Source organism: Antedon mediterranea, chromosome 9 (assembly GCF_964355755.1).
Source record: "Antedon mediterranea chromosome 9, ecAntMedi1.1, whole genome shotgun sequence".
Lineage (NCBI taxonomy): Eukaryota > Metazoa > Echinodermata > Crinoidea > Comatulida > Antedonidae > Antedon > Antedon mediterranea.
This window is the reverse complement of record NC_092678.1, coordinates 3,878,922-3,905,099: the sequence shown is the minus strand read 5'-3', so window position 1 is coordinate 3,905,099 and position 26,178 is coordinate 3,878,922. Positions and strand designations below refer to the sequence as shown.

The 26,178-nt window shown below is 31.3% G+C and overlaps 3 protein-coding genes across 10 annotated transcripts in view; 2 read left to right on the top strand and 1 right to left on the bottom strand.

The window, feature by feature from the left end:
- Positions 1 to 1,661: 1,661 nt before the first annotated feature.
- Positions 1,662 to 3,658, bottom strand: LOC140058765 (NADH dehydrogenase [ubiquinone] 1 alpha subcomplex subunit 5-like). The gene is made up of 5 exons (XM_072104500.1): positions 3,582 to 3,658; positions 3,059 to 3,103; positions 2,840 to 2,956; positions 2,583 to 2,648; positions 1,662 to 1,977 (listed from the first exon to the last, which is right to left on the bottom strand). The coding sequence occupies exons 1-5, from the start codon at positions 3,600 to 3,602 to the stop codon at positions 1,879 to 1,881; spliced, it is 348 nt and encodes a 115-aa protein (XP_071960601.1). The 5' UTR covers positions 3,603 to 3,658; the 3' UTR covers positions 1,662 to 1,878.
- Positions 3,659 to 3,847: 189 nt separating this feature from the next.
- On the top strand, positions 3,848 to 12,084 carry LOC140059307 (uncharacterized). Of its 4 annotated transcripts, none has more exons than XR_011847163.1 (14): positions 3,848 to 3,964; positions 4,470 to 4,582; positions 4,875 to 5,153; positions 5,394 to 5,464; positions 5,670 to 5,814; positions 6,008 to 6,073; positions 6,570 to 6,712; positions 6,973 to 7,069; positions 7,224 to 7,357; positions 7,570 to 7,697; positions 7,959 to 8,057; positions 8,333 to 8,435; positions 8,765 to 8,836; positions 11,391 to 12,084. XR_011847163.1 is itself a non-coding variant. In XM_072105179.1 (14 exons), exons 2-12 carry the CDS (start codon positions 4,471 to 4,473, stop codon positions 8,415 to 8,417), a joined length of 1,359 nt encoding a protein of 452 aa, XP_071961280.1. In that variant the 5' UTR covers positions 3,848 to 3,964; position 4,470; the 3' UTR covers positions 8,418 to 8,435; positions 8,819 to 8,836; positions 11,391 to 12,084. The 4 variants fall into 4 exon arrangements, 3 of the variants coding, with proteins under 3 accessions (XP_071961280.1, XP_071961281.1, XP_071961282.1); XM_072105179.1 differs by having other exon boundaries at positions 8,819 to 8,836; XM_072105180.1 differs by lacking the exon at positions 11,391 to 12,084 and adding an exon at positions 9,320 to 10,441 and having other exon boundaries at positions 8,819 to 8,836.
- A 1,309-nt stretch (positions 12,085 to 13,393) lies between these two features.
- LOC140059305 (synapsin-like) overlaps positions 13,394 to 26,178 on the top strand; it is a 227,641-nt gene continuing 214,856 nt past the window's right edge. For 3 of the 5 annotated variants that reach the window (XM_072105177.1, XM_072105175.1, XM_072105176.1), the window contains exon 1: positions 13,395 to 13,514. The gene's annotated coding sequence lies outside the window, so the exon portion shown is untranslated. Of the gene's footprint in view, positions 13,515 to 26,178 lie in introns of all 5 variants that reach the window. The other 2 variants (XM_072105172.1, XM_072105174.1) reach the window with 2 other exon arrangements.

Genomic DNA, 26,178 nt, shown 5'->3' with positions numbered 1-26,178 from the left:
GAGGACATTTGTTAATAACATAATCACGCTAATACTTTGGTTATAAGCACAATTATCCAAAACAGTATTATAAGTAGGCTATAATATTTTAAGCTAACCTATAGGCCTAGTTTATTGTATCGTCATGCGGTTGCTACTGTTCATAATCATACGTTTGAAAAGAATTCTTACATGTTTGGCAAACAATAATCACTTTAGGGGGGTGTGTGTCCACACCAAAGCAGCTATTTATTTTATAGCTACTGTTAAAAGTTAAAGAAACGGTATATAAGGAAACATGGATTTTCCAGGTATAATTGGTTATAATCTATTTTCTGACTTTACGTAGAAATCCACAGCCTAAACAAACAAACGTCATTATCACGAGTTGAATGTACCCGGATGAGAAGCGTCTAGAGACATTGTTGCCAAATTAAACTAATTTGTTGTAGACTACATGGATACCTTTAGTTCAACCCCATTACGGATGCAATTAGGCATAAATAATGTTCAAAAACAACGACCTAAATGCATTTATTTTTCTCCTTGGAAAGGGTAAATGAATGACCAAATATGTTTACAGTATTAATGACCTACAAACACGATGTCTTGTTAAATTAGTTATTGATTTTCACTAAAACGACGTCATCTTTCACCGTACCAATTTCAGTTTAGGCTAATAATGTATTTCTTACGTCGAAGTTAGGCCTATTTGTTGCATTCTATCTTATTTTTAATACAGTAGGCCTATGCACTTTCATTATTTGATAAATGTTATCATATTGACCGTGTTTTAGTTTATCATTTGTTCTTTCCATTGTGTTTTATATTATTGCTTGTGAGGAACAAGCAAGGCAAGTTTCAAGCCAACAAAATTAGCCCTTCTATTTAATAACTTAATGCACTATCTCTCCAATGGGTCTTTCTCACGAAAATGACTATCTCAGTTTTTGTAATGAAATCAAATTAGAAGGCTAATTGGGTTAGCTTTCTCGTTCGCATTTCAATAATTCGATACTTAATTCAATAAATACTAATATGTTCAATTTGAACCGTTTTAAAAACTTGATTTAAACTCCAAAGAATTCGATTTCCTATTAATATAGTCTCATACACATGACGTATTTAAATTGATATGTTAATAACTATATAGCATTTGTCACGATATCATCGAAACAGGTGTTATCAGAATTTAAACGCGCGCGTCAAGTTAGTTATGTGTATCGGACGCGCGCACCGTCAATTAGTTATGTCGACATATCAGTGTTTCATTCTCGCGCGTTATATCACGAGTAAATGTCGTAATCTTCTTTTATTAGTAATATTAAGCTTCAGTACTTGTTTACTGAATAGCAGATTATTACGTTTGAGATCCGTGTTTACATAGATTTCCTTAATACATAATTCAATTACATAGAGAAAAGTTAAAAATATGTTTTTATGACAACTTGTCGCGAAAAATTAGGCAATATGATAGCTCCATGATATAATGCTATTTGTTTTATAAAACTACCTTCGCCATCACTCTTTCTTTGCTAATAAATATCGAATTCATTGTTAGGTGAATTAATTTTGAATCTTTAATTTTGTTTTGTTTGTATTGTAGAGTAGTAGCTCATTTTCTTTCAAAAATCAAACAGCAACAATTTGTATTAAAAATAAAGGAATAAAGAACACTCAACTTTTATATTTTGTTCATGTTTATTTTTCAAAACACAATAAACAAACTCCACTTCATAAACTTTGATTTTAACTGGACGAAACTCAGTAGTTTATTATCTTTGCTAAATAATTATCTTAAACCTTTCTCATTAATTTAACCAAATATTGGCAATTAGACATTCGGACCGTTATTAACACAGGCAGGTAAAGGCTATTCCATTTGAGTATAGGGTGTATTCATGGCCACTTCCATTGTCCTTCAGGAGCATCTTCTATCAATGGTTCCCATGCCTTCCATTCCAGCATTTTACGAGCCAACGATAATTCAGCTTGGGCCTAGAAAATTAGAAGATATTGTAATTTTATTTGAAAGTTTGTGAATAGGAAACCAACACACGTAATTGGTAATTCTGTTATCTTATTAAACTCACTAACATTGTGTTTTTCTAATAATACTTACAGATACACACGCAAAGGCATATTGCATAAATAAAGAGGGCGCCAATCTATTCACTTTACACATTTTGTGGTGCATTGCAACAGGCAGAAGGTGAACATATCCTTTCCTTTGTTATATAATTATAGTTAATTGGACTAAGTAATTAGACTCGAAAGAAACTGAGAAATAAAATACTCCCGGCAGAGTCCCTGATCATTTGTACGGCTCGTTTATTATACTATCTTTAAAAAAAAGTACTCTATATAATAAGAACAATTCTCTATCCAATTACAGACTCCTTAATTTAATCTTCTTTGCCATGTCCCAAATGAATACTTAATATATCTATTTCTTAATTTAAGTGATTAAACCATTAGAAAGAATGACACCCTACAACCCTGGTCCGAAAGAAGTATTTTAACAACAAAGCTTGTACTGTAAGATAAATGTTTAACAAATATTAAACAAAGATGTAAAGTATTCATTCATAAGAAATTATTACCTGTAAAACAACTTCTTCTATTTGTCCACAATCAATCTTGCTTTCTAATTTACTAATATCTGGTTCCTAGAAAAGATAAGTTAATTAACTTTCATATTTAAAAACAAATTCTGGGAAGTTTTTTTGTGTTGCACTTAAGACTAACATAGAGGTGATGCCGTTATGGGCAGTTGTAAGTTTTATATTAAATTGGAATTGTAGAATCCAGAAATGGTAACCCACTTATGATAAATAGGCGAAAAAGATATTATACTAACTGTATTTATATAACCTAAACGTTCATTGACGATTTCTTCTGTATACTGTCTGTAGGCTGCATCTTCTGGCATGTTGGCCACCACACCCAGTACCTTCTTGTATATGCCTTTCAGTGCCTATTTATTAGTAAACAAAAACACCATAATACTAATAGGTAAATAAAACAATGATATGTATTGACTCTTTTGATTTTGTTGCATTATGCTTTGTTAACTTACATCATGTGGTTTTGCACGAACAGCAAGACCAACAAGTCCAGTTGTCTGTGGATATAATAAAAACAACCTCAAATTATTTAGGCTCAAATGTATATATGTATGTATGTATTTTGCATTTTTATTATTTTTTTCATATTCATTTACTCATTAATTACTGTACTATTCTAATTAATATTTATAATTAGGGGTCTAAACCTAAAATAATAAAATGAAGGTTTTGCAGTTACACCTATAACTTGCTTGGTATTAAAAAAAAAAGCTAGGCCCAGTTCGCCTGACCTCTCGCATAAAAATATAACTAATCGCGCCTGATAACCCCTCACTCAGACTCAGTATTGTAAAATATCGTTAGGCCTACTAGCTAGGCCTAGCTAGGAGAACTGAAATTATAGACTAAGAAGGCCTTGCCTATTATTCAATAATCTTTAACAGTGACATATATAAATAATACAAAATGACAAGACATTACATTTTCTAAATTATAGCATTAAACATATATTTTTAATTAAAAAATGTTTGACACCTTTTTGACTACACCCGCCATGTTGTTTTATCCCCACCTCACTTTCGCCTCGCTCACAAAAGCTATAAGAGTTCTTTGATATCTATTAATATAAAAACACTATATATCATATTATTTCTATATTAAATATTTTGCAATACTTAATTTATATTAACTGTGTTTTAAATATCATTGTAGAAAATACAATACTACCTTTAATTTAATATTAAATAGTTTTATAAGCAACACATCAATAGCGCCACCACTCATGTGCGCGAATTTTCAACATTCCTTGTTTTTTTTTTGGTGATTGGGAGTGAAAAATTGCAACAAAATACTTATAAAAAGCTCCATAATGTTTAATAAACATGTTTTTAAGTGTGCTTAAATCTTGCTTGGCTAAGGTAGGGCTAATTTTAGCTACCTAGGCCTAGACCATCGACGTGCTAGTAGTAGTCGTAGTTTTATTAGCTAGGCCTAGGCCTAGCCTCTAGGCTGGTGTAGACACCTGCGTCGCCGCGTAGATCTCACCTAGTAAGCCGGGATGATTCGGCCCATATTTCGTTGGACGATTCGGCCCACTTTTTTGCCCGCAACATACAACTTTGTAGTAAGCCGAAACGTAGTGTTTAAACTAACAATTATATTATATGTATTCAGTTCTATTTTATGCCTGATGATATTAGGAAAATTACATTTTAAATTGTTTGTGTGTTTTAGCCATGTTGAATTGATTCCTGGACTGGTTGAATGAAACATTAATTATCGAAGAATACATAAAAAAAAAGGTTATTTCATTTAAATGACGGCTGAAGCACCATGTTGGGCCAAATCATCCTACTACCGCTAGGCCTATATTTAAGGAAAATTTCTAAACTTTGAATGACATTATTTCTTTTTATTGAACAGGATGGATCTGAAATACATTGGGACTTTAGCAGTAGGTATAGCTGCTGGGGTTTCAGGTGCTATGGTTTTTTCAAACTGGAAAAAGTTTAAGAAGCTAGATAATAAAATAATAGGTAATAAACATCAATCGTTGATGTATTTGTTTTAAAGGGCCATTTATTTATAAATTATTTCAAACACTTCCTTAACATTTTGACATTCACCAGACCCACATACTGCATCCTTGCTCTCTTAATAAACTACCAGAATCGCATTTTATTTTAGACCAAATGAAATTTTTATCTTATGGAGTTATTCTCAATTCATACAGTAATGCCCTTCGAACAGACACCTGCTCGACAACTTGGAACATAATATTTGAGCAATATTACAGTTGATTGTTTAGCATTTTTTTTATCTATTCAGATGCTGGTGAAATAATCCACACTAGTGAGATAGACAACAGTCCTAGTCTGAACACAAGTAATCGGCAAGTTGGTGACGTACTCCTAACTACCCCAGCACGTTCTTTCAGACCAACAGACACTATGATAAGCACACAGCATTCTTTGCTTGCCACACCCTCGCACGAAATTCCACCGGAAGAGATTGGAAGTCCTCAGGCAGGTGGTCTTTACGTCCATCAGGATAATCAAAGTTTGTTTAATCTGCTGTTTAATATTGCTGAGGATCAATCTCGCACAGGTAATATGGAGATTTGATTTTTCAACAACCTTTGACCCAAAATTAGTTGGGTCATAGTTCATTGTGCACATACAGGAACATTAGGATGTGCTTCCTCAATTGCTTTCTGGTCCTTGACTTACTACAAAGCATAGACACTCGGAACCTTATTTCTTTCTTTTTTAAGACATGAATTACAAATAGTGTAAAAGGCAATACTAAACACCACATGATATTCATTGTTTTTTTTGTTTTCTATAGAGGGCATAATTCATCGTGGAATCACTTGTAATACATGCAGTGCCAATCCAATCTGTGGCATCAGATACAAGGTAGAGAATATTTTTTTGTTGTCAATTTATAATTTATTGTTTGAAGGTTCGCATGGCGAAATCAAATGTTGATACGGTAAACCAAACATTCTCACACCTGAGGACGATCAAAGCATATTGATTTCAGAACTATTATACGTCGTGTACCGCAAACTTTATATCAACAATTTTAATTCCTAATATTTTAAAATAATACTTTTTATAGTGTTCCAACTGCGTTGATTATGATGTTTGTGAACGATGTGAACCGCATGATTCACACAACAAAACGCATACCTTTATGAAGATCAAGATACCTATTCCACCATTGGCTAATCCTAGAAACATTTTAATGAAACCTTTTTACCCTGGTATGTAATTCAATAACACACGTTTCCTTTGACATAAATTAAAACTAAAGAAATGTTGTTTATAAAAAACTGTTGATATTCTTTACAGTATTTTAAACCCCCTCCAATCGTCTATTATATTTGTCTTGAGACCTTGTGTATTCTAACATACTAACTATTCTGAATTGACAATAATATTTGTTTTCAATTTTAGGCCAAGAATATAATAAGCAAGAACTAACTTGGGATGACTTGTGTAAATTAAAAAGTGAAACATTTTGTAAGTAGGAGTGGTTTTTCCCCCTTCAAAACATGGAAACAAATAACTTGAAAGTTGAATGAAAACCTTAACATATATTACTGGAGGTCTTGATATTTTGTTCTAGCTGTCCATGACCTAGAGGATCGTAGGGGCGTAGCAGATGAGATGCACACAGTCCTTGACCATGATACGATACACAGGCATAAGTCATATCTCCCAGTGCTGCCTGTCTCTCCGGGCTGGCGAGTTTTTTTTTTTTGCTTAATGGCCGTTTTTGTTTCTCCTGAACACCCTTTTGCTCACTGATACCAATATTGCTATCTTAAGATATTTTTATACTGTGTCTCTGCTTTCTTTCAAAACTAGTAAACTTGCTTATAAACTTCTTGGGCTGATTTATGATTTACATAGTATATATGTAGGTCTATGATATCTTAAAAGTCTGGAGGAGTACTGACTGTATTATACAGTACAATACGTTGTTAATTTCTTGATTGTAATTTCCTGATTGTAGTTGACCATTTTGAGATTGAAGCCTTGTACATCCAGTATTTTATTATATGTACCAAAGAGCAGGGCATAACAAGAGAAGTGTTTGATCAATGTCTAGGCTCACTCGGGGTTGAGAAGAACTTACTTATGGACAGAATGTTTAAGGTAAAATCTTGTTGCAGTAACATATTCCATCTGTATATGTCGCTGCTTGTACTAATATGTTTGTTTGTGTAATAAATATTATTATTAAATAAAGTTCTGTTTACACAAACACAAAACAGTGTTTTGATTTATTTCTTTAAACTGGGTGACCTCTTTAGTACATGACTTCTCTCAGAGAGTCCAGTATAGGACCATGATCAACACACCTATGCTATTCCGATATACTTCTGCTTTATTATCATTGCATCATTATTATTCAGTTTTATGATGCAGATGGAGATGGCTACATTAACTTCACTGAATATGTTCATGGTCTTTCTGTTCTTGTGAAAGGAACCATAAAAGATAAATTGAAATGCAAGTATATTTTTATTATTGTATATGGCATTCTGTGTCCATGTGATTGATTAATGTTACCAATATTTAATAATATGTTAGTTACTTTTGATTTCATATCAACTAACAGAGGAAACGACAATTATTGTATCTATTTTGTCTTTTTTTTTCTTAGATGTTTTTGAAGGTTACGATCTTGAGAACTTGGGTGCACTGAGCAGAGATAACTTGCGCAAGATTTTCAAAGCATATTTTTATGTTACAATTGAGCTAGTAAGAGATGTTGTGAAAGCATGTGAAGAAGAAATGGTAATAACAAAATAAAATAATATAAATAAACTATAAATAATTGGATTTATATACTGTAATAATATAATGATAGTGAATATTCACAGATCTCGTACAGCAGTTTTGTTGGCGAATGGCTTCACTCACAAGTTAAGAGAAAGAAAGGCTCAAATCCACTGTTGAAAAATGTTATGGTTTCTTGTTTTATATATTTCAAACATAAATTTTGTTAGATGATAAATTTTGATGACAACAAAGGACGTCCTGTTTCATCGATGTTTAGCGCACCAATCCCAAGAGGTTCAGATTTCACCCTCGCTTATAATTCCAAGATGCCTCTACCGAGCAATCCAGGTACAAGGTACGCAACCAAATAAAAAAATTTCTTCTAGAAATGCAAATGGAGCGTTTGACACTTCAGGTGTGTAATTGAATTGATTCAAGATCCTCTAACTAGTGGTTATTTTCAATGTTTTACGGTTGTTTTAGAGGTGGTTAGTAGGCAAAGAAAACCGCTAACAGAGGTTGCGATTACTTTGGCAATGTTATGTTTTAGGTTGTAGCCAGTCATCCTTTATTGGCGTTTGTACAGTATACTAATGTTTGATTACTTCTTCTTCAGAGAAGACATGTGGCCAGTAATGGAGGCCATGTGTCAAGATGCAATTGAGGAGATGGTAGAGAATGTATTCAAGATAGCCAGATTAGATGACAAGGGCAGGTAATGATAAATGAAAGAGCTATTTGTACAAAGCAGGTCACCTGACTTGTGTGCAAAGCAGGTCACCTGACTTGTTTGCAAAACATGTCACCTGACTTGTGTGCAAAGCATGTCACCTGACTTGTGTGCAAAGCATGTCACCTGACTTGTGCGCAAAGCATGTCACCTGACTTGTGTGCACAGAAAATAATTCCTTCTCTCCACATATGATTAGATTAAACATTTATTGCAATTGGGGACTCACATGATGATGAAAATACATCTTGGTTTTTTAGGATTGGTCTTGCAGAGTTTGACCGGTTGACCAGCATTGACCCAAGCTTAATCACATGGTTTGATGCACTTGGTACAATTTTCTGAACAATGCCAATCATACTGGTAAGATGCTTGCTCAACTAACAATTTATGTTTATGTAGCATGAATTTTCTTTTAACTGATAATGGGGAGCTTTTGATTTGCGAAGACCTAACTAATTATTCGTATGCGGTAAAGTTCCTCTCTTCCCACCACAACACAATTTTAATGGTTTTTAGGTTGACCTGACCTAGCTCGTTCCTAGGTCGTCAAAAATCGAAAGCTCCCTTTTTAAAAAAAATCGTACATTAACACTGTAAATGATGTTACCCTTATGTATCCTGTTCATGAAACATCAATCACCGTTTTATTAAAACTGTTCAGGTGACATTAAAATCTTTGTGTTGTCTAGGCTACCTACGCAATACGATATTTTACAGTAACATGTGTACTACCATATTTGTAGGTTTGGCATTTCAAATTGGTAAGTAAAAGGTGCTAAAGAAATTTAGTACTGTGTGCGGTGGAAGTAATTTTGTTTTTGTGTTTTCATGCATGCTTTGAATAACTCTTAACTGTAGAAATTAGCCTTTTTTTTTTGTTTTGTTTGCATGCTTGCAGTGTGTCTATGGTTTTCTTTTTTATAGACACCATATTATTATATGCTTTTGAAATGTTAGTAATTAATAGGTGGTAAAAGTTCCTTTCAATAGAAGCACTTTCTTTTTTTGAAATCAAAATTCAGAGATCTTGTTCTGTTTTGAATCAAAGTTTTACTAACTTATTCTCTAAAACCAGTCTAAGGTTATTTATAACTTGACTTTTAGAAATAATTTTTACGTTTGTGAAATCTTGTAATTGGTGGTTGGATTTTCTTTTGCATTTGTGATAAAATCTATGCACTTTTAGCCGTTCTCAAGGAAATATATAAATATTTGATAGTATTGTTTTAATGCTTGTTGTAAAGACAGGTTGGAGTGCCTGACTTAACCAAGAATGTAACGGAGGCTTTGCATTAGTTGTGTTGCTAATAATAACTGTGGATTGGATACTGGGATACCAGAGCACTTTGTAATGTTTAAATCACATTTTTGTCCTAAATCTCTGTCTACACTATCAAACTTTATGTGACAAAAATATGTGATGTGCCCATATATATGGACATGATTATGTCTTAGCACTACCATTTTTAAGCATATCACTACCATATTTGGGTACATCACAATTTTGTTTTCAAAGTAGTTAGATAGTTTAGACAGAGCTTAACAATTGCACAATTCTAAATTGATTTTATGTGTCTGCATGCCATAGTTCTTTTAGGAATTAGTTTCTTTGATTCTTAAAATACTAAATTCCAGAAATGTTATGACTTTTTATTGTTTTAGAAGCTTTGCTATGTTATAGGCTACCGACATTTTGTGTCAACATCATTATCTTAAAATAGTGGTCTATAATTAGAGGGATGGTTGTAATTATAAACTAGGCATTTTCCTATTAGTAAACTATCATATGTCATATTTCATCATAGCTTCTGACACTCTTGACATACAATTTTGGACATAAACGCATTTGATGATTCAGTGTATTATTAGATATCTTTCATCTCATTGCTGTAGATATAGAATTGCAAACACTTGCTGAGGAATGCCGTAATTAGTACTAAGCTGTCATATGTGACAGAATTCATTTTTAACATAAATTCAATTTTAGTGTGGAGATGCAGTGTTTATTTAATCATAGTTATACCATTTGTGGCATTCAAGCCTAAATTTACTATTTTCTAAGTAACCAAATTACAGATGCATAACAAATTAAACAAACAGAAAAAAAAAATACAGTAGCTGTATTGAGCCTCACAAAATTCGCTTTAAAAAAAATTACTTTACCCCATTAAATTTAGGAAAATACAATGCAAAATGTAAAAAATTAGAATAATCACAAAATGTTATTTTATAATTGTTTAGGTCTCGGAATCCCATACTGAATCCGCTACAAAATGCCCTCAAAGACAGACCTCTAACTAGGTAGTTAGAAAACAATGAAAACAAGTCTGTATTAATTTCTGTTTAATGAAATAATTATTTTAATCCTAATAAACCTAATAGTAAATCTTTAATATTTTGCTCTTTTTATGTTGCTATTGTTGCATTATTTAACAAAAACATTAATTGTATTTGTACTCAAACCTGTTTTCATAACCTACTTTAGATTTAGAAAGTAGAAAAATATAATCTAGAAATATTGGCAAATCCTTGAAATTTCTTTTTAAGAGTCATTGATTAAATATCGTAAGAATAATATGAAAATTCAAGGCCTGACTGCTATTAACATAAATAATGACTGGTGATTGAAATGATGGCTGTAATATAACTTTCAGTACGGTTTGCGGCAATAAAAAATCCTAGATGAGATTGCGTGCAGTTTAAAAGGGTCAAGTTGCACCATCAATCAATTATGTTAAATAATGTTACTGTTTAAATTAAGTACTGGCCATTAAACTGAATATATATATTTTTATTGAGTAGAAACATTTCGATTCAGTTTTGTTTTTTTAATACATATAACAAAATTCAAGTTACTGTTTGGAGATAACATTTAATTGTTACTTTAATAAAATATAAATACATTTTGGAAATCAAATCAAAAAAGGTTACTGGGTACTACAATACCTTTATTGTCCAAAAAATGGAGATAACTGCTGAGGGAGAAAATCTGTCAGATAATGGCTATAGAATTGACCAAAAACAAGTCTAATACTCCTTTCACATTGCCAAGCAAAACTCACAATTTGTTGCACAAACGCGGTACAGACACACACTATACAAACTCCAGTGCGGACGCCTCAATGTTTGTGACCTCCACAGTTTTTGTATATTGTCAGTTGAGAGGAAATTGAACAGTTTTCACAATGTTTTATAATTTAAATACTATAGTAATGAAAATGTACATACTATACAGGTATTTATTGTATTACTTTAAATTATTAAGTATTAAATTAAATTAATAGATTTTGATTTAAATACATTTTTTATGTATAGAAATGGATGAAGTATTTGGTTCAACAACTGTTTCCTTTTCTGGGCATATGGAAAACTTAAATAATGAGAATATTACAGCTTAACAACATATGTTCTATGCAAATTAACATTTATACAAATATACATATGTATATACACAAAGTATTATATATTTAAATTTAAATAGTTGATTATATTTAATGTCACATTTCCAATATAGCATTTTTTCAACCATATTGTAAGACATCCGTACTACTGTAGCTGCCACTACAACTTGACACTGAATTTCATATTTACATACTTGGATACATTTAAATGAATATGCAAATACAGCTGATTTTATATTAACTTAATTCAAAATGATTGCCAAAATAATTACATATTCAATTGTATGAATTAGGTTTTGACAAACGAATTGAATGATGTTGATATAAAGTTTGCGGAACACCATGTGTATTAGTTCTGAAAAGAACTGTTGAGTTTCTCGACGCAGTTCTCGATGTTTCGATCAATATGCTTTGATCGTCCTCAGGATAGAATAATGTATAGATTTGGCCATTATATTCAAGTATGATACAATTTATCTAATAAATAATAAATACAAAATATTAAATTACTGAATTAATACACACAAGAAAAAAAATGTCGCTGAATAGCATTAGACCTTATGAATAATTAGGCTAATAAATTATATAATTTTTGTCATTTAACTTTAAATGAGATGTAAAAAAAATAAAGTTTGAAATATTGAATCAGTTTGGATTGCCTCACTTTTTTTGTATACATAGATAACAATTCTTGTTGCATCCATTTTTTCCATTAACTCCAGCAACCAATTTTGTCCGTATATAGTAGCCCAAGTCCAATTGGCTAGATTTATTTTAACGAATTATATCTATAGACCCATGGCAGCCACAGTGCAAAATCATTGAAACATCGATCTACTCATTTTTAATAGTGTTCTTTCTTGCATGCACATTTTATGTACACAGCTTTATGTCCCATTCAAAGGATGAGGCAATGAAATGCATCTATAGATTCCCAATATATCATCAATAAACAGTATTCTCTCTAACTTATGGGAAAAAAACAGTATACACACTGGCTTTTGTTCTCGTAGTCTTCAATGAACTTTCAATTAACACGTTACGATTTTAATCAAGATTTAAATAGCATTTCCCGACTGTTGTGACATTTTAATATATTTTTAGACAACTGATGTAATGCTGGAGGTGGTGCAATTAATTACTGGGCTTTTGAATTATTCATGAACAGAATTGGTCCTTGTCAATATTCATGAACAGAAATGGTCCTTTTGAATAATCATGAACAGAATTGGTCTTTGTGAATATTCATGAACAGAATTGGTCTTTGTGAATATTCATGAACAGAATTGGTCTTTGTGAATAATCATGAACAGAATTGGTCTTTGTGAATATTCATGAACAGAATTGGTTCCTGTCAATATTCAGGAACAGAATTGGTCCTTGTGGATATTCATGAACTGGTCCTTGTGAATATTAACAGAATTGGTCTTTGTGAATATTCATAAACATAACTGAACCAATCAATTAAATGAAATTTGATCTTATCAATATTCATTTGCATAATTTGGTCAATAGTCATGGAGATCTTACTAATGTTCATAAATACAATTGGATTTATTTTCATAACAATTTTCACAATAAAAATTTCACTGATAATGATAGAATTAATAAAAATATAATCTTGCATTGAGTTATTCATAGGATAAGTTTAATTAAATTAAATGAATTTAAATGAATATATCTCTGGAGATTTTCCTGCATAAAATTTTATATTCAAACTTGGAATAATAAAATTGATAGAAACGAATTCATTCTTACACATCTTATGTCAACCTTAAGAATGAAACTACATTTTCACGCCTGAGTAGTTCCTAGCATGTCACTTGTTCCGCGTACGTAGTGAAAACCGTGAGCTTCCATTGGCAAATATTGATTTGTTAATTATGTAGTATTATGAATAGGTCTTGTATTCAAAGTCAACCCGCGTACATCTGAAGCTAGTGAGTGCGTCTATTGGAATTAACTCCCTTGCTGCTGCATCCACGTTTTGCTATTTTCAGGATATTTTTTTATCCAGACACTGTTAGCCTGGGCAATTGTAAGTGATGATCATTATTTTGCATATTATTACTCTTTCTTTTGCCATCTTAATATATTATGTAACACACAATAGTATTGCAGAAAATTGTCTTTTTGTGAACTGTATTTACTAGATGCTTTAAACGTTGAGACGCCGCTATTGTGAGACACTATATGTAAGGTTATCATTCGAGTAGTGTAATTTATTTTGCTCCATATCTTATTCATAAGCTGGCTATTTTTAGAATACGGTATCTTAAAGGTACAGTGCAATATAACATAACATAGATTGAAAATTAAAAGGTATATGGATACAACTGATTGAAATTTATATTTATACTGGGTAACCTCTTCAGTCAAAGACTGGTCTCCCAGAGGGCCCAGTTGGTGATCAGTGGCTGTGATGTACTAATACACCGGGGTAGCCCCCTACTCGTCTCGAAAGATGTACTAGGTTCTTTAAAGTGCACACGAGCTAGATGTGTACACTGGACCTACGGTTTATAGTCCTTATCCGAGAAGACTCGTTCTACCACCAAAACCATGGAGTGAGTGAGCCTCGAACCCCTGCCGATGTTATGGCTACGTAATTACGGTTCCACTGTCTTAACCGCTCGGCCATTCACTCACTCAACAATAACTGTTGGATGTATTTTATTCTGTTAAGTTATTGTTCATGTGTTTTCTAAGTTCAGCTGATATTAGAACAAGCATTAAATACAGAATACCGATAACATTGTTCAGATTAGGCTGGCAGGGAAAAACATTGCATTGTTCTCGTCGGCGTCTCTCAAGTGTTTTTTCTTTCATCCTTAAATTTGCATCACATGTGCACTAACACTGCATGTCACATCAATTCAAAAGGTCGAAATAGGTTGTAGTCCATCTCAGGTGGGCCTGAATCCAGTTACGGATAGTCATGTTTTGTAAAATATAATATTAATGAAATTATCCTGCTAAGCTTTGTATTAATATGTAGGAAAAAACAATGATGAAAGACCGAATTTTCCACATGGGCATCTAACCAGAACCATAACAACTAGCCAGTTCACATTTTTCTCCCTACTTTTTAAAATGAGTTTCCGAAAACAAGATACAGTATTGTGAGTCAGGAAAAACGTGTCCAGTTTTTGTTATATAAATCATACATGTTCGTCGAGAGGAGCGTTACATATGCAAATACATGTGCTTTTCTTAGTTATTAAGGTTTGTCAAGAATTCATGTTAATAAGTGTTACAATCGTTTCGCTATGGCAATCAACAGTAATGTCTTGCTTGTGTTGTGCCTCATGAATCTAAATTAACAACCCCATTGTTCGCTGCATCAATCAAAATCCACATTGGATGGTTGAACTGTTTATGCACACTTCAACATGTGTATAGAATACACTAGATTTAGTAGGTGCGATGTTTGAATTATTCGGTGAGCAGTAGGGTATATCTTACTATTTTACTGAGATTGGATAGATGCATCAACTGACCCACATGCCATGTTCAGGTCTCTCAGAATCATTTTTACGCAACTCTACAGCTCACTATGTCGGTCGGTTGGTTAGTCGGTCAGTAAATACTAATTCAAATTTGAGCACTACGCGACTGCAGCCACATGTATATGGCCTTGTTTGTTTTGTTTGGTTGTCTTCTATGATCAAACATCTGACACCTGTACTGTTGTATTGAACAATGGAATTTTACTTGGTTGCCCTCAGGACCAACCCTTTTTAGTTGCCGTACATAAGACTGCGAACCGTTGCTTAAAATTTCAGTCATTTGTTTATACATTTTTCATTGGTCATCTCTATCTTTATCATGGCTTTAAAAACTGATAACCGTTTATTTCCATCCCTGCAGTGTGTACTATATGGTTCACTAAAGTAGTTACTATTTTAAGCCCATCATTGCTGAATATACTAATACAATACTCGAAGGCAAAACCTGTGAAACATCTCGTACACAAACACACACATACATTCTTGTGTATACAAAAAGACCAACTAATCAATACCAACTTAATTTATAATTACACGGTCTAATTAATTTATGAAGTCTTTATTTAGACGTTCTTTCCATTTGATAATAACAAGACATTTATCATCAACAAATATTTAGATTTGTTTCTTTATTAAAGAACTATATTGTTTACCTCCGCCAAGGAGGTATATGTAATCGGTAGCGTGTGTTTGTTTGTTTGTTTGTTTGTTTGTTAGCAGGATTACTCAAAAAGTAATTACAAGATCTTTACCAAAATGAACAGACAGATAGATATGTGGTCAAGGACCATTCCATTAAAATTTGGGACCACAGTCCCAATTCTGGACCACTTTTTAGTATACTTTTTCAGACCTGCTAGTGTTAAAAGATAGGACAGAATTTTTCAAAAGCCGGCGAGCAGTCTTAAAGTAACAAGTAAACTGAAATTGCATTTTCTTGAGAACTACTTGTCCAAAAAACATTTTTTAACAAGAGGCAAGAGTTATAATTTGTGATTTGTAATTTTAAAACATAATTTGATTTAATTTGCACGTTTTTTGATGCGAGTAGTTTAAAAAACCTATTTCTTTTCAAATTCACTCGTTTGATTTTTGCGTTGCTGTTCTATTGTTAGTCAACTGAAGCTATTGTTAATTGAAAGGCTTGTTACATAACCATTACACCAAACTCGCATACACATGCTTGTAATGAAATTAGCCTAAATCACAAACAGCATTAAGACACACACAAATATATATTTTTTTTTTTACCAGAGAAATCTTATGTAGGAGAATTTTACAGTAGGCGGAGGTATGCACTCTCGGAGTGACTTTCTAGTTGAATTGAATGTTATTTTTTTTTCAAAAAACTTTGCATAGTTTCTGACAGTTCCCTTTTAAATTTGTTTTCATCGCTCAGTTGTCATTTCCTGTTTGACCCACAGCATTGTTTTTTCCCTGTAATTTGCCTTTAGATTTAAAATGAAACTCTGTTTCAATTTTAATTTACAGCATTCAGTATTCCTAGGTAAAAAAAGTGAAACATGACGTTCTGAAGCATTTCAAATGCTCAATTAAATTTCCTATTTAAAACACAAACGCAGGCAGTTTTCTCCTTCATTGTGCTCAGCACGTAGATGACTTTATAAATTATAATATTTCGACATTACTGGCAGGTACAAAAACGATATTTTTGCCAGATTACAGATGTTTTCATTTACTTGTAATTATTCAAACCATCTAAGAGCCAATTTGGATATTCATATCATTTTACTTGTAATGCAGTTCCACCAACTTTAATTGTTAACATGTATTTAAATGGTATGTCAATGGGAAGAAGAAATCTTTATTTTACCATTAATAAGTGTGCTAGGTTTCCCTTAAGTTGTTATTGCAAATTTAAAAACAAAATTTCACCCTTCTTTCCATTCAAAACTTAAAATGTCAACCACATGTTTCTATTGTTTCAATTTTGTATTTCTATTTTTTTTACAAATTTCTTTTATAGTGCTGTTGTGTCATTTCTTTAATCCATGTTACTCCTATATCTTAATGAGTTAATAACAATGAATAAATGGTGAATATTATTATCTTGCTAATAACATTAAAGTACCAGAAGCTTGTCTTTTAACTTGCTCCGGAATACTAATAGATTTTGGAATTGAATTTTTACTATTATATTTTTCATAAATAGGAGTAAGTATGTAATGCTTTTGTAATGGATTCCAGACACTGTGTCTACTAAAATGATTACAAAATGTAGTGCTAGATTGACAAGTTATATATGTTACATTTTATATAGTTGTATTTAAATAAATAATATCTAAATCAGTAATGTAATCCATTGCAAACGTTAATGTGTTTGCATATATAGTAGAACATTAATCTGTTTATGAATGAATTGAACTGCAATTTGTAGCCAAGTTTATCACTTTAGTACAGAAAGTTTTCCCTTCTATGACAGTAGATGAATGAAAGCCCTTAATAGATTGAGGAAACTTCTAGAGTTGTGTCAGCTTCTCAGAGCTTTGGCTTACCATCTTCCAAAGTTTTGTCATTTTCTATAGTTTTGGTTGCCATCTTCAAGAGTTTTGTCAGTTTCTATAGTTTTGGTTGCCATCTTCCAGAGTTTTGTCAGTTTCTCAAAGTTTTGGCTTACCATCTTCCAGAGTTTTGTCTTTTTCTAGAGTTTTGCATTGCTATCTTCTGCTGTTTTGCCAATTTCTAAAGTTCTATGTTGCCCTTTTCTCATCTGGTAATTTTCTAGAGTTTTCTCTTGCCAGTATGTTCTAGTGTTCTATGTTGCCATTTTCTAGCATAAAAATCTGTCCATTAGCATTTTATCTTACCATTGTCTAGTTTGTCTATCCTTTATATTGCCATCTTCTGTTGTTCTTCTTGCTATTATAGGTGTTGTATCTTTCCATTCTATATGTAGCTCTCTTCTATTCTGTCTTGCATTTTTCCTGCCACATTTCTCTCTTAAACTTCCTACCACTTTAAAATTAAGATACTATTCTCAAGGCATCGTGTATGTATAGGACATAATTAATGTATACTTTTCATTCAATAATTCTTGTGTTTAGTAAATTGATAACTTAGAAATAAATTATACATGGCAATTGATTTAAGCATCTTTAGTATAGACTTAAGCTCTTCTTTGAATTCATACGATTAGGCGTCTTAAGTCTCGTCGTACATATAATTTTGCTCTTGAATCCCAAGATTGTTCTGGATTTCAATGGCTTTCTCGTTTAATACTCCTGTATTAAATGTGTCCAGTGTAATGTGTACAATTATTATTATGTGTTTAATATTCATAGGTTGGCTTTATAAATTATGAAAATAGATGAATTTGTTTGGGAATTTACTACTTAGAATTTGATGTATATTTAATGAGAAATTTAATCAATGGCTATGTATATTAATTTCTGTACTTACTGTAATAATTTACGTGTTGTGAATTCTTCAGAAATGCAGAAATTGGATAAAAATGTTGACTGTGATAAATTTGTACAAACTAGATTCTATTGAAGCTTTTCTATTTTTTCTATGAAAAGGTAAACATTCAGAATTGCATTGGTAAAGACCCCACTTATTCATAAACATACTTAAACATTGATGTTGTAATATTAATAGAAACACTAACAATTGCAATTATAAGAACTAACTAGCTAGTAGCAATGCTACCATAATTGAAATTAGAATGATGTTTACCTTTTTTTGTCACAGAAGCTAAACACTATTAAATTAATTTTCATGATTCCTGTTCCCAGTAAATTAATTTGAATTCAACAGAATCAATAGTTAGAGTATAATACAATGTAATATGTTTTATTAATGATATGCGTGTCTACCATATTAGTTGTTTCCAAGTGTCAAACGTTCTTTTGTATGTGAGTACAATTTCTTGTCTCAGAAGCAGTGAACCAAGACTATTGATTTTCTGTGTTTTATTTACAAACCCGAGACGGTTCACGTCACATTGTTGTCGGCTAAAAGGCAAGTACATTGGAAGAATATCTTAATGAGATATTGAATGCTTATTGTTTACATAAGCAATATAAATTATATTCTGATAAAATAGTACTTGGACAAACACCACCTAATTATTGAATTCATGAGAATCTTTTTACAACCAGATTGTGATGTAGAGAATACAGTCTCTACATCTAATAATAATGTCTCTACATCTAATGATAATGTGTGCCACCGATATAAAGGTGATTCCTATGAATAAAAAAAAATCAAAAAAAAAAAATCTAATGATTACCAAATGTTGATAACTGTGATATTTCTAAATGTTTAAAGCATTGAACTGATACATATCCGTATCCAATCTCAAAGTCACAAATAAAACAGATTTATTTTTATTACTTGCTGTAATTCACTTTATGCAAATTTTACTCAGTTTATGACATAACAACATTAAACTTTAAAAACATTGACCTCGTTCAACCCCTTGTGCATGGAAGTACATACCCCGGGCATATAACGTAAACGACCTGGAACTGATTTGCGGAACTGATTACCGAGTGTGAAGCTACCGTGCAATTCTATTACCCAGATCGCAATAACTCTCTAGAGAGACTATTCACCAATGAAGCACACACAAACCTGTTAAAATGCTGAAATTAAAGCTAAACAGTATTCACCATTACAGGGGTATATCAAATTCCAAATTTATATGAAAAATATGAATTGACTATTGAATAATTTTATGATGGTATAATTACAATTCTTATTTGAAATTACTTAGATAAAATGTTATTTATTATATAAATAAATATAAAAACAAAATATATATATTATTTAACATTTATTCAAATTTACTATTTTAAAGTTCATTCTCATATTGTCTTTTAGCACAATCATTCATAGATATACATAAATGTTATGTCCTTGAGTTCTTTTCCATACTATCTTTTCCCATGATTCTCACAAAACAAGTTTATGCTAATATCTCAAGTTCCAGTGTCCTATAAAGTGAATACTGAGCAATGTTATGCTTTAATTTCTGTAAATGTATTACTAATCATCCCAGTTTAACTATTAATTGAGAAAATTTGGATTAGGCCCTCATGGACCCATACAAGCATACCATGATAAGCATACCATGATAAGCATGAACAAGGAGTGATGCCTTACTCCGAGTCTTACTTCAACACTAATTCAATGCAGTATGTAAAATATCCTGCCTATGACGGGGAAAGTCTCAAACCCATGCCTCTCACATGGTAGTCCAATATATAATCACTCCACAGGGCCATATCCACCAGTACAGCTTGTAAGGTTTCAACCTGACACACTTTTCACAGAGGTCTTTGACAACCCAGTGGCTTGAACAGAGCTTGTTCCCTTTTCCTGCGACAACCGCACCACTTTATTTCCTATAGCTAAATCACTGCTCCATATTTCTCTGTAGGTAAACTTAAATACGCAAGTTTAGCACATCTGATTGCGTGACCTACCTTTAGTCATTAGTTCATGTAAGACTGTAGTTACCCTTTAAGTATGCTCTTAAACCCATGGATTTTACACTTTAAAGACTAGTCATAAACTATCTTGCAGATTATATTAACTCCAGAACAATACTTTATTGAAGTGAGTAAAAATATATGTTTACATAATAAACTCTCAGGCGCCATTACCAATCACATAATTTTGAATGTATTAACACACTTTTTCTTTATTGGTGAATTATATTTTTCATTCAGATTAAATATTTTTAGTATATTTTTAAACAGTAACACTCAACACAGTTTCCATATTTTGTAATTTTTCCATTCGATGTATTGCAATTTGTCCATTTTCAATTTTCTGTTATTCTGAATCAATGAATAAAAATGCATCAGAATGCACAATACTTGTATAGAGTTAGCTTATTAGTAACATTGAGGTATGATTAAATAGCGCTATGATGGATTTGGTAAGTAAGTTTCAACAGAATAAAATACAAGAATTATTTTCTCAATACACTTTCTAAAAAGGATTCATAGAATCATAATTAATTTTTTAGTATTGAATTCTTTGGTGAAAAATGTGTATGCTGTTTTACACTTTGTTTCTGAAAGATAATCATTTTTACCATCACTACAAATGAAACCAAAGAAATTAATTTGTGAAAAATGTATTTTTTATTGCTTGTTAATAATTTGATGTCGCATGTAATATGAAACTTTGCTTTGGAAGAAGCCATGTAAGGTTTGTGTAAGTTTGAGATGTATTCAAGACATTACATCATCAATAAATCTATATGTAGTAGCCATATAAATATTTCATAAGCATACAGTAGCTGCCTATTAAATAAGTATGTTGGTATATTCTTACTAACATGGCTTTTAATGAACTCTCTTTTACGCAATACTATCAATCATGCTGTGCCAAGACAGAATACAAATAGAAATATTTATGCAAATTTTGGAATGAAATGTAGCTGACAATGTATTGCATGAAAAAGAGTTTATAAATTGTAATACTCTTTTCAATTTGTGCCAACTTACCTGGATAAACCTTAGCCCTTTTCTCACTCTAGAGATATGGGCTAATGTTGGTTTATTCAGGTAAAGTAAAGCGCCGTATTCGATAGTGTCTGTATTTCCAGACACATCTTTACCGCCGGTTAAGTTGTCTGTATTCTCCAGCAAACACTTTACCGCGTACCGCGTACATGAAGCGCTAAGCTATTGCTTGTCGTCACATGATCGACTGCGCATGTTTTACATCGAGTTTGTAGTCAGTTCAGATTCCGTAATTTAATTACCGGTATTTTTTCATTTTATATTAGCATATTTTTGTTTGTATACCATTGATAATGTAAATTTTGTATATATATAATGATATTGTCTTTAGTTAAACAAGACAAGAAAAAATACCAACCGAGGAAATAGTGGACCTTTTGGGACTTGGGGGGGTGCGTCTGCACCCAACGCACCCCCCCTGGATACGGGCCTGAAAAGCATACATAGTAACCAAGAAACCAAGACATTCCTTCCTTTTATCTCAATTACTTTACTACTGGAACTACTTCCATACATGCTGTAACTTTAGCTTTTTTTCTCGGATATCCAATAGACTATATTAATTTCAAATACTGCTTTGTTGGAGAAAAAATACAGATTTAATATTCTGAATATCCTATTAGGTATTGAATGCACATTAGTATGTAGAACATTTTTCATTTCATAAATTTAAAACCATAATCAATGACAGATTTAATTCGTAATTTGCATAATCTTATTAAGTAATTGCTTCTATGTAATCTATAGTTAAATTTAGAATATCTATGGTACTCGTGAATGAACGGATTATTCAAATGAATGCCGTGAATTCAATAGATGATTATTTGACCGGAATCTTGCACTCACTTGGGAAATCTTAAGCTTATAATGTCATTCTTCTAGACAACGATGCTTGCGTACAGTACGTCCCATTAGCCTGCACCAAAGATGCATTAAGTTAATAAATTTATAATTGTTATTTTATTAATTTATGTCTTCATCATCTATAGTAAATTCGCATTTTTAGTGCTTTACTAAAAATTACCCATCTCTTCTTTCAAAACCTTCAAATGAATCTACTAGAATACCTTGATCCATAGATACCTTTCTCAATAACTTTGTTTAATTTCATGTATTCATTTATTCATAATCTATAACAAGTCACATTCATTTAACAGGTTACCTACCTTCTCTTTCTACCGTAGGTTGATAATTATGATAGTTGATAAATAATATAAATATTTATAATTAATTTATCATCATCATAAATTTAACAGAAATACTAAAGGAAGATAGACGAAGGTTTGAAAGATTGATGAAGTCTAATTTATCATCATCGTCTATGATAAAGCATAATATTCAGTTAATCCACACAAATTGGAAGGAGTTTAGCAATAACTATTATTTTATTATAATTTTATTATTTTGTGTGTATCTAAACATTTTTATTTTTTTTATTCTTTTTAAGTTTGTTTTATTTATTTATTTTTATTTATTTATGTTTTGTATTTCACACTACGTTCTATTATGTTTACATTTATTTTTATTCATTTTTTAAAAAACTTAATAATTTTATTTTTGTATGTTTTTACTTGGACGCACCTTTATCATCAAAGTGTGCCACTGTTGTAAAAGTGAAGTTTCCAATAAATTATAATTAAAATAACTATCTATCTTTGTCCTCCCAAATGTTTAAATTAAAACAAAATTTGTGCACTAAATTACTAGGTTAATATGCAATTGCTAATTTAGTTTCTACAACAGGAATTATTTACTAATTTCCTCAAAGGTATTGTTATTTTAGCTAAAATATTAATTGCTAATCACAAGTGTCATAGATACTGCACTATAGGTAATATGTAGTGTCATATGTCAATAGTAATTGGAGATGATTTCACACCTTCATTTCTATATTTGAAATGTCACTTTGCTCATTTTTCTTAAAAGTAATTTTCATAGAATTCATTGACTATATATGGTGCTAGAATTTACAAGGATGAGTAAAAAAAATGAGGTTGCAAATAAGTATGGGTTAAATTGGCTTTAGCATCTTAGAATGTAGCACAATTTCATATGCTAATTTAGGTTCATCCAAAAATTGAATTTGCATTGAATTCATTAACTCTTGCCTTTTGTAATCAAGTCTATGGCGTTTTAAGCACACTTCAGTCAACGACAAATAGTGTGAAATTGTAAATAAGTATAGGTTTTATTCTGTTGTAGCTGTACTGTATGTGCTTCACACATTTGTGAGCATATGTTAATTCAAATTTCACTCTTTTTCTTAGAAAAAGTATGCTTTATGTCTCTAGGAATTGTATATGGCTCTGTTATAGTCACACTTCATTAATACAAATATGAAAAATTTGAGGTATACAGTGGCAAATGAATGTAGACGGTCTACTAAGTAGTATGCAAGCTAGCAATAGAAATTGAAGAGTTCTTAACAAGATTCATTCCATTTTCATTCATAGTTTTGTCTACACTGGCTAATGATATGTGTGACTGTAAAGTCTCATGTGTGTGCTAAATAGAATGCATCTAACATAGCTTTAAAACATATTTAATATGGTGTTCAATCCAACCAAAGATGTATCTTCATGGATTCTCAAAGTTAAGAAAATACAGTATACAATCTCTAATCAAAAACGGTTTATTACAAATATTAGTTCTAAAAAAAAGAGTAAAACATTTTTATTTCAAAACATTTTGAATCCATTTTCAAATGAACTTAAATATTAATTGTTCCTTGTATCTGTTATAAACTTTCCCAATTAGAACCTCTTTTAGGACGGAGAAGTACGTTAATGATGATTGATTTTAAGAAATTATCGAAAATCTTTTACTAAAAATAATTTTTTGTCAGAAATGTTATCGCAACCAGATTTGTATCAATGTTCAGTGTACTTAAATTAAACATCATACTTAAATGTCAGTTTTTAGAAATATTACACACTGCATTACTCTTAAACGCTAGTAACTGTGTGCATTGATTTGTATCTGATGATTCAGGTACAGTGAGTATGTGTTTGATACTTCAGTATGGGATATGGTATTTCTACCTAAATGGAAAAGGGATTGTAACTGTATCTGTTGTACTACTGTATTACAAGTTGACAGATATCCAAAATATAAGTATTAAAATTGGATTTTGTTTGTTGTGGTCCTGAATCCTTGCAGATCAACTGATAAAAAGGTAAATGTTAAAATTAATGCAAGATCTAAAATTGTATTATACTTCCCCATTATCGTCTACATGCTTGGATCTCCATGATTTGTTCGTTGCTTGGGTCCTGTGCATTCTTAAGCCTGAAAAATTATCTGATTAAGGATGCATGTATTATTCAATGTTGTCCATGGTGAAATACATTATTACTGTACCTAATGATGAGTTGATGTCTTAATTTGAGAATTTGAGAACCTCTTGACCGAAACAATTGTGGTTTTGAAAATTCTCGTTTTAGATTGGTTATTGAACATTAGAATAATGGTTTTTGATCTTCTTCATGATAAACATACGTATCTTGTTGCTAGGATATAACTCTATTGATATGAAAATAATAATATTCTATATAAGGAAGCCTTTTGGCTAGAATTCATTTTCATTTTGTAAGTTTAAAGCATTGATGTTGTCTTATAGACCAAGTGTCTTTAGCATTGGCCTGGCCTCTTCAGCATTTTCCTAGCATTGACTGTGTGTCTTGTGAAATTAAAATCATAACCAATAGAAATTGCGTTGTCTCTGCAATGATTAAAACATTTCCCATTTTCCCCCAAGTATATGTATATTCACCTAAATAAGATGTTCGCTTTTTAGGAATCCTGTCTTTGCCTTGTTTTGTGTGATGTTTTCTTCTTGTTTGTCCACGTTTTTTTATATTGTATTTTTATGGAGACAAAATAAATGAAATGAAATTCAAATAGTCATTGAAAGATAAGTTAGTAAGCTATTTCTTTTATAGAATTGGTTGAAATTGAATAAATGGGTTTAGTTTCTTGAAAAATCAAATCAATATAGTGTTAAGTCATTGTGTGTTTTGAATAATTAGGCATACCATTTCTATTTAGTAATTCTTAACTATAGTTATTGTATTTGTCACCTGCTGTACTTATGCTTATAATTGATTATTTCCATATTTGGTTAAGTCTAAAATTTCATTTTCACCCTATCAGTTAATTAGATCTTATAAGGCAATTTCTTTAATTAAATTAACCTCAATTTCTATTGATTACTGTAATATCTTGTACTGTAAAATATATTTGATTTATGTGCCATTAGTTTGTTTGAGATTACTAACTGCATTTTGCCAAATGATATTTCAGAAATATAATATAGGTTATTTATAAGATTTTTTATTGCTCGTAAGAAATAGAAATTTTTATATTAAAATTATCGTCTTTATCCTGTCATGCATGTGGAGAGAATATTCTAAAAATGAAATCCTGAGACTTGTTTGTTGAAAATAGGATGCCTTGCGTACTGTAGTCATTATAAAGTATAGTATATTATTTTGTTGTTTTGACAAGTTTCTAAAATTTTATCAATTGAATTGGAATTCTTCTTTCCTCCACTTCACTAAATCCCACATTACGTTCTGAAAAATATCAAAAGGTATACTAATTTGAATAATACACACCATAAATTCCTAACTAAACAAGAAATATACACCACTCGACTTTTTAATCAGTGTTTTTTTTTTCAGATATAATGTTA

What these genes read in the sequence shown, in the direction of transcription:
- LOC140058765 (XM_072104500.1), bottom strand. Translation starts at nt 3,602, where the DNA reads ATGGCGGGTGTAGTCAAAAAG. An exon ending in TGGCGGGTGTAGTCAAAAAG is followed by an intron (nt 3,104 to 3,581) that starts GTGTCAAACATT and finishes TTATATCCACAG; the next exon opens with ACAACTGGACTTGTTGGTCT. An exon ending in TTCGTGCAAAACCACATGAT is followed by an intron (nt 2,957 to 3,058) that starts GTAAGTTAACAA and finishes ACTAATAAATAG; the next exon opens with GCACTGAAAGGCATATACAA.
- LOC140059307 (XM_072105181.1), top strand. Translation starts at nt 4,471, where the DNA reads ATGGATCTGAAATACATTGGGACTTTAGCAGTAGGTATAGCTGCTGGG. An exon ending in CATAAAAGATAAATTGAAAT is followed by an intron (nt 7,070 to 7,223) that starts GCAAGTATATTT and finishes TTTTTTTCTTAG; the next exon opens with ATGTTTTTGAAGGTTACGAT. An exon ending in CCGAGCAATCCAGGTACAAG is followed by an intron (nt 7,698 to 7,958) that starts GTACGCAACCAA and finishes CTTCTTCTTCAG; the next exon opens with AGAAGACATGTGGCCAGTAA.